This window comes from Choristoneura fumiferana, chromosome 11 (genome assembly GCF_025370935.1).
Source record: "Choristoneura fumiferana chromosome 11, NRCan_CFum_1, whole genome shotgun sequence".
In the NCBI taxonomy this organism is placed as follows: Eukaryota; Metazoa; Arthropoda; class Insecta; order Lepidoptera; family Tortricidae; genus Choristoneura; species Choristoneura fumiferana.
Window position 1 is genome coordinate 4,101,192 of NC_133482.1, and position 9,022 is coordinate 4,110,213.

At 40.4% G+C, this 9,022-nt stretch overlaps 1 protein-coding gene across 4 annotated transcripts in view; it reads right to left on the bottom strand.

Moving 5' to 3' along the window:
• Positions 1-178: 178 nt before the first annotated feature.
• The window catches only part of LOC141432508 (uncharacterized), a 33,659-nt gene continuing 24,815 nt past the window's right edge, over positions 179-9,022 (bottom strand). For 2 of the 4 annotated variants that reach the window (XM_074094102.1, XM_074094099.1), the window contains exon 5: positions 179-370. In XM_074094102.1, coding sequence (XP_073950203.1) covers positions 214-370 — 157 coding nt within the window. In that variant the 3' untranslated portion in view covers positions 179-213. Of the gene's footprint in view, positions 371-1,298; positions 1,486-2,327; positions 2,485-3,061; positions 3,219-3,961; positions 4,085-9,022 lie in introns of those variants that run through there. The other 2 variants (XM_074094100.1, XM_074094098.1) reach the window with 2 other exon arrangements.

Consider the following 9,022-nt stretch of genomic DNA (forward strand, 5'->3'; position numbering starts at 1 on the left):
AGGCCACTTTGCCCCCCCTTAGCTACGCCCTTGGATTTCTTCATGGCAGGCAAAATAGAGCGATCTACGGCGTTAGTATCGATTGGGTTTGACGTACAGTCCGTAGACACAAATGGATGGGATACTGGCGCCATCTATCCTATCACAGAAAATAAGGGTTTATAATAAAACAGAAACAAACTGATAAAACTATAATTTATTCTACAACAAGGTCTACGAGGGAACCAGTTGCGTCAATATCTTCACTACGGTTTTTTTGTCGAGCTTGCACTTAGGGTACAGTTGCTGGCAATCCGTGTCCAGCGAGCGACCAGCAGTTGCAGCTTCGTAGAGCTTCGTCCCATCCAAAACGCGGCGGACCAGAGTGTTGCTGGAAACGCGTGGCGTTTAGAAAAGTCAAATAGAGATATATTTTAAAAGAGGGTTTCAAAGTGCAGATAAATCCTAATGATAAACAAGCACCGCCCATGGACACGAGACATGGGTACCTACTGTATCTACATTTGAGGTACCTACACTCCGAGAAGTGGTCTGGTCTGATTCATCAAATCCAGCTCCGATATATATCGGAACCGACACGACACCGCTTATCAACTCCGACTCCTATAGGTACTCAGGGCCGGCCTTAGCCATCTAGGTGCCCCGGGCGAGTCATATCTTTAGCGCCCTTTTAGATACGACAAGATACAAAATGAAATGACAGGTCGAGTTAGTTAGACATGAAATACTCACTCCTAACTCCTAAGGACCTACCGTAGCTGCAGGGCTACTACGAAACTCGTAACTCGAAGTTCGTGTCGTGCGGTACCTCTGACACTTATACTATTTAATACGAGAGCGAGAGGGACGGTACGATACGAACTTCGAGTTTCGCAGTAGCCCTGCTGACACGGTTTGCACGGAGCCAGTGGACGTCTATTGAAAAATAATAAGGCAGCACTCACTGTTTTAGTTGCAAGGAAAGGTTAAATGAACTAAAAGAATTTATTTGCTAACCCGCGACCTTATGATAGATAAGCTTATGCAAGATGTGTGTCTGGTGTACGGTTGTGTTGCTCTGAAGATGAGCTCGAAACGCGTCAGTGCATTGTGGTGGTGATGATAGATGGGTTTGTGTGATTTGTGTGTGTTCTTACAGTGTAGAGGTGGAGGAACTGCATGAACACGCATATCTTGCATAAGCTTAGCTTTCATAAGGTCGCGGGTGAGCAAAGAAATGATTTTACTTCATTGATATAGACCTTCGCAAAGTAACGCCTGATTCAATGAATTATTTGAAAGTTTAAATATTAAATTACCTCGACAAATTAGCCAATAGCGCATCAATCTCCGTAGCGTTGCCAGTCAGCATGTTTTCATTGGCTAACTGGACGTACGAGCACGCGAGCCGCTGCGTGCATGCGCCTGAGTCGATGTTGTAGCGCGCTAGAGTTTCGTCCATGCGGGAGAGCAAGTCTGTCACTTGGTGCATATCCGAGTCCACACCTGAAGGTAAAGAAGAATAATAACATGACAAAGTTGACTGTGCCAATGGGCAGGCCATATAGCACAGAGGCCATATAGAATAGATGGTCGTTGACGAAAATTTGTCGAATGGAGACCGGCGCGGATCGGCAAGCGCAGCGTAGGACGTCCACCAACGATATAGATGGATGGCATGGTTAAAGCCGCGAGTTCACGGTGGATACAGGCCGCTTACAACCGAAGCCGCTAGAGGTCTATGGGAAAGGTCTATGTCCAACAGTGGACGTCCTACGGCTGATACGATGATGATGATAATGATGAAAGTTGAAAAACCATCAACATTTTCATTTCAATCCTAATAACCATGCAACGGAAAAAAAATACAAATATTGGAACATAGAACCTCCTCCTTTTTTGAAGTCGGTTAATGAAGACCACGATGGTAGTTTCGGGAATCCTGGAATTTCAATAGGATTGCTAGTTCCAAATGATTTACGCGAGAGAAATCGCGAGTACCTAAAGACTAGTCCTATCCATCCATACTAAGTAAAATTTGTGTGTTTGTATGTATGTTTGTCCGTCTTTCACGTCGATAGTTTATGAACCCGAGAGTGAAATAGGCTACTTTTTATCCCCAAAAAATGCACAGTTCCCGAGGGAACAGCGTGCGATAACCGAAGCCGCGGACAAAAGCTAGTTATAAGTATTATAAATATAAATGCGAAAGTTTGTGTGTATTTTATCTGGGGGCACGGTAATGCCCCCGCCAATTCGACCAAAAAAAGGCACGGCCGTAGGTACCATACTTTTCTCGAAGCCATGCGGACTATTTTCACCTCCTGTAATTTTGCGTTATTACTTACTTCGTCCGTAACCTCCTCCATACCCATAAGAGAAGGCGTGAATGATCTTAGGGAGTATAATGACGGCTCCGAAGCCCAGGATGGACCCGATCAGCACGCCGCCCAGATCTATCTTCATTGGTCCATATAAACCCGGGGCTGAGCCGCCGTATGGACCCTGGAAATAAGATTATTAATTATGTTAGGCTGGGCACGTAACACATGATATCCTGAGATTATTAGTGTTTTGTCATTGGCCACGAGTTAACTTAGACATCGACCAACGTCAAAACACCTGATTTTGTATAGATAGTATAATTTATCTGCGAGCGAACGAGTCAAGTATTATCGTCTGCCCAGCTCAGTGATGAATTGTGGACGAGGCTCGTTAAGAGTAAGGAGTTCTCAACCAGGATAACACCTGCCTGAAGAAAGGTCTCTCTAGTAGAGCCTCCCCCCTCACAGGGTTACACTAGAGTCAATGGGAGATCCTGCTTTATAGCCATTGGGGTCAGGGGTCAAATACTAGTTAGTTTTTCGCAAATAGAACATTGAAACTTATTTATCAAATAACATTAATCAAATAAAAAAAAACAATTCTCCTTTTTTCGCAGAAATTTAATTTTATTACAATCAATGAATTTATTATTTTAATCTGGTTCCGCCCAAGGGTGGGCTCAAGAGGCGAGACGAAAAAAAGTTGGGAACCCTTGTTTAGAGCAGCACACCTGTCTGGCTGGATGTTGTGGTCATACCTGTGCCCCCGTAGTCCCGTAAGTAGAGATCCCGAACCGCTGTGTCCTGTCATTCTGCTCTCGGTCCTCGCGGCTCTTCTCCGCCCTGGCTGATGGCTCCGCGAGCTGGTCCTCCGTGCGGAAGCTGGAGCTCGGCATGAAACCCCTGAAATTCAGACTAGGGTCGCTGGTCAAAGGGCTCGAAAGGTTTTGGAAGGAAATAGGGGTGAAGACACATGTTATACAATACTCTTTATTGAACACCAACACATAGTAAGCAGTACAGAAAACATAGGTATATGTAGAGATTAAATTTAGAATAGAAATGTTATCGTGTGTATTTCCTTCAGAATCAATGTCCCCACTTTTTACCTCTATCACTATTAACCCTTTTTTTCTCTATGTATCTGTTTTCTGTATCGCTTACTATTTTTGGTGTACAATAAAGAGTCTGTATTGTATTTTAACCCTTTGACCGGCAGCTGAAAAAAGTGCCATAGTGGCTATGTTGGCATTTCGTGGCGCATATGGAACGATTTTCAGAATTTTTTTTTGTCGGTTGTGGCCGACCGTGGCGGTTAAAAGGTTTTATTTATTTATTTGGCAATTTTATATACATTTCAGTAAATTACTGTACCTATCTATTTATTATCACTAAGATGTAGGTACATTTTAAACCACAGTTTTTGCATATTGTTTTTGAGGAATTACTTAACTTAATTACAAATGTAGATTTTTACACAAAAGGGCACAAAAAATGCAGCTTAAATGCTTATCTCGGATTTTCTTAATTTCTGGTGTTAAGGTGTTCAGAGCGCACACAGGGCGCAGACAGGATCCTCTTTTGTAAAATGGATCCGTAGTACGCATACCGTATCGTGACAAGTTCTTGAGACCCAAAACAACCACAAAGAAACTTACCCATCATTATACTCCCCTCTGACCCCGCACGCAACCAGAAGCAAGCACAAAACGTCAACTTTCCTCATCTCGAGTCCGTAAACTGCCGTCTTCCCTGTCCGCATACACTATATACGTCGCGTTCCGTCGCTTACCCCAAGACAATGTTATGGGGAAATACTATTGTGAACAACTGTATGATCTTTAGTTGCACAATGGCTTTTACATGACGTCGTCACGCGGCGTGGACAGATGGTATCGAAGCGGGAAGAATGAGGTTAGTGGTGACAACGCAAAAGGTGGAAGTTAGGATGTGGCGGAATTGATGTATGTGTCTTTACGGCAGGGTACGACTCCGAGCGACCACGGAGTGACGAGGGTTAATTGGTATTCGAGCGTTTTGACCAGTCGGTTAGGGTCTATCACATCTATCGACGCGGAATCGGCTTTAACCGACCAAAAAACGCTTTATGTCCACGCAATAAGAGCGAAAAAGACGTCTTCCCGTCTGTAAACGTCGTTTTGCGTCGGCCGAGCGATCGACGTCTTTTTCGCTCTAATTGCGTGGGCATAAAGAGTTGTTTGCTGCGTCGATAGGTTTGGGGAAGCCCTTAAACGGCATTACCATCCCACATTTCTTAGCACAACGGAGGGACAAGTCGCACGGATTTTGATCACGCTTTGTAGATTAAGGGGCTGTTTCACCATCCATTGATTAGTGTTAACTGGCGGTTAGGTGTGATGCCGTCTCTATTTGTTTTGTTCTAATAGACGGAGACGGCATCACATTTAACCGTCAGTTAACGCTAATCAAAGGATGGTGAAACAGCCCCTAAGCATCGGTATTACGTATCTTTAGTTTAAATAAAAATTTCAACATAGCATCATCTTTAAATAATGTTCGCCGAAACAGTAATTAAAATGAACTAATTAACCTTACACCCCTCTTTCCCACTGGGCATTCTGGGCATGTGCCCATATTAACCCAGCCATTCTAAAAACTCTGCAGAAGCAATAGAAGTACTGGCCATCCATACTAATACTACTACACTAAGGGGCTGTTTCATCATCCATTGATTAGCGTTAACCGACGGTTAAATGTGATGCCGTCTCCGTCAATTCGAACAAAACAAATAGAGACGGCATCACACCTAACCGCCAGTTAACACTAATCAATGGATGATGAAACAGCCCCTAATACTAATATACTAATCCATACTACTTATTCATATTACAAATTTAAAAGGGTGTGTGTTTGTATATATTTGTCCGTCTTTCACGTCGAAGCGGAGCGACGGATAGACGTGATTTTTCGCATAGAGATAGTTTATGGGCCAGAGAGTGACATAGGCTACTTTTTATACCGGAAAAATACACAGTTTCCGGGGGAACAGCGCGCGATTACCGAATTCCACGCGGACGAAGTCGCGGGCAAAAGCTAGTAATCAAAATAGGTAAATACTCATTATGGGGTAGTAGGAGTTTGCAGATTTGAGATTGCAGCCTGCGATTAAATGAAAATGTTGATGTCAAGGTTTGTCTATTTTATGGCACCGGAAAATTAGTTATTCAAAAGGATTTCGTTATCAAAACCACGTTTGAGAACCACTGAGTTAACTTAGTTAACTTGGCTATCCGGTCCATATAGTCCGGTTTGTTTGTTTGAGCCCAATCTTCCGTTTCTTTAATTTTTAATAAATAAAATAAATGTCAAATTAAGAAAAACTTTTACATGGATACAAACGTATTATTCTTAGAAATATCTGTCCCGGCCGGGAATCGAACCCAGGACCTCGAGCTTCGTAGCCAGGTTCTCTAACCACTTGGCCATCCGGTCGTAAAAACCAATACTGATGCTTATATCCCTGTCCAATTCATTCAAATTCATTTTATCCGTTAAAGAGTGAAGTAGTCACAACAGTCAGTGACAAACATACTCACTTCTGTATTTATTGTGATATGTCAAGGAATTTTATTCATGGGCCACCATGGAATCTTTTCAAAGTCTTCTGGAATCTTTTACTGTGTTAAAAATAAAGTTGTGTTAAATACTTGTGATGTATACATATCATTTAATAATATTGTAAATCTGTTAAAAAAATATATATACCTCGTTGAGTTTTCTTGCCGGATTCTTCTCAGCAGAGGTTTTTCCGAACCGGTGGTAGATTTTTTTGACATTCATAAGTGCTTGTTATAGCCTAAATTGAATAAAGATATTTGACTTTGACTTTGACTTTGAAAGGAAAAGTCATTGTGACTTTCCTTGTTAATTAATGCGATGTCACTATGACGTTTACTGTGAAATGGTTCTATGGTGGCCAATGAATTAAACTCCTTGACCGTACCTAGGAGTATAAGATATCATGAAATGGCGCCATTTCATAGGAATTTTGTGATTTGGCGGATTTTACGATCGGCTGCCGACATATACAATGTAATACACTTGCAGCGTCACATCGTAATGAGGGCTATCGTTTTTTGTCTCACTAGATGGCGCACTGTAGCGTGAGTTTTTAAGTATGGCTTTCAAAGTCTGTTATTACGGGCGTGAAAACAAAGTTTAGATTAATATCATATATAATACACCTTAAAACAGTACCATAAAAATATCGAGCATGCCACAGTTGTTGCATAGTCCACGTTTTGTTCGGAAAAAAGGGAGGACAAAGGTTTCCGAAAGACAAAACTGTCTCAAAACACAGACATTCATTGCCCCGGAACGCATATTTGCCATAATTAATTTCAATATTGCAAAATATTCACAAATTTATTCTAATTATAAATAAACCCGCGTAGCTCACCAAAAACTATGAGATTTGACATTTCGGAGACCTCACGCTACACTAGCGCCTCTAGTGGCGAATTCACACGCGATAGCCCCATTCGCTTTAACATCTTTTAAGATGAAAGTATTCAGAGCATAAAAACCTTCTATTGTTCACCTGCGTGCGTCGCAATTGCTAATAAGCGTCTCAAAATGGTGATGGTTCAGTTCTTACATCAACACCTGCCCAAGTTAAATTAATTTTTCACTTCTCATGCTCGTAAAGTTCGTGTTTATGCTGTATCTAGGCGACATAAAATGAAGATTGGTTTTTTGGAATCTTTTTGTATTTTTTATTTCAATTCCAAATTTTTTGTTACTTTTACGGTCATCCGTAAAAGCTGTATCGAAAATACAAACTGTAATATAGATGCATAAAAAAACCAGAAAAATAAGACCAGCGCTGGGAATCGAACCCAGGTCCTCGGCGTTCCGTGCCGTGTGTACCGCTACACCACCGCTGGACTAAAAAATAAGACCAGACTTGCACGCGTAATCCATTAAACCCGGCAGTTTAATTATAATTACGGGATTTTACTTAATTCTCTTGGAAATTTCAATAAACTACGTAGTAAATTTCATGAACGTTGCATTTAAAACACTAGCTCCAAATTTCATCATTTAATTTCAGCGATCGAAATTTTAATATCGGGATGAAAGAAGACTAAGCTTATTCGAGTATCAAATTACCAATAAAATTACGTATTATGTTATGTATCAAATTTCATCTAAATCCGTCAAGCATTTTTAGAGTGACGGAGTAAAAAACGAAAATTCCCATGAGAGTCCCAAAAATAACATCATGGTTTATATCGACGTTTCTTGAATTAAAAATTTCAGCCAAAATCAACTTGTGGTGGCACATATTTCGACACGTGCAGGTGGTAGGACCTTGTGCAAAGTCCGCCCGGTCATGCTACCACCATCTTGCTTGCTTTGTTGTGTTTCGGCGTGGAGAGTAAGACAGCCGGTGAAATTATTGGCACTTGAGGTATCCCATCTTAGGCCTCTAGGTTGGCAACGCATCTCCAATCCCCCTGGTGTTGCAGGTGTCTACGGGCGGTAGTGATCTCTTACCATCAGGAGACCCACTTGCTCGTTTGCCATCCGGTAGAATAAAAAAAAATTCGAAATCTGCGTGGAAAGTCGCTTTTTATCCTCTTGGCTGGAAAGAGTTTTTGAAATTCGAATGTTATCGTGAACGGGTGCCGCCTTGAAAATACATATCGACCACTTATTTTCACAACCTCGTATCTGGCCACAATATTGCTTTAGAATCATCTTTATGGTAGGACAATAGAGTGTTGATTTGTTGTATACATTTCGGGTAGATACGAGGTTCAGGAAGTAAGCGTTGAATATTGACGTGATCGCATATAAAATTCTCATACATTGTAGAATTAATATTTAAATCTGTTAATAATTCTGTTATTTTATTCTTATTGCTTACTAAACATTTATTTAGTAATAATATAGCTCATTTCAGATTACTGAAATTATTCCAAATGCGTTTCTAATTAAGTACAAAAAAAAATACAGAATAAACAAGAAGAAAATAGGATATCAAATGATGAAAAGGGATTTGGAAACACACCCGAGAAAAAAAAGCACAATGGCACGTTCTGAAACGTGGTTTGTCATTTGTTTTTAAATTTAGTTTTGTTATTAATGCGTCAGTGTTTTCATTCTTGTTATTAGATAAGTATTGATGTTATTTATTACTTCAATAAAAAATAGATTACATTTATTAACATTTTGTTCTATTACATAACATTTTTCGTCTTTGTTCACAAAAAATAACGACAAATAGGTAGATGTGGTAAAATACAGAACGCACCTACCGGAGGGAAAAGGTCACACTGTATTACCAATTCTAGTACCTAATAATTATTTTAATTTTAAGTAGGTTTAGTTACTTGCATAATTAAATGTAAAAATTACTGGCTAACTCACTTATCAACGTCCAACCCAAAACCCTGGATCTAGAAAGCTGAACTTATACTTGGACTTGAAAATTCCCTCTTTTTATGAAGACAAGAACGTGGTTATATTTTATATTACCATGGGATGAGAATTCTGCGATTTAGAAAAAGCCATTGGCATAAGCTAGCTAGCATAACCTAAAACTGATTTATAAGAGTGTTCAATTTATTTTCTTCCATCTACATTTTTCTCGCTGTCGTGAGTAACAAATTGTGTTGTTTCGCTCGGCTGTAAATTGGTTTAGCATCTCGTGCCTTTCTTTCTGTTCTTTT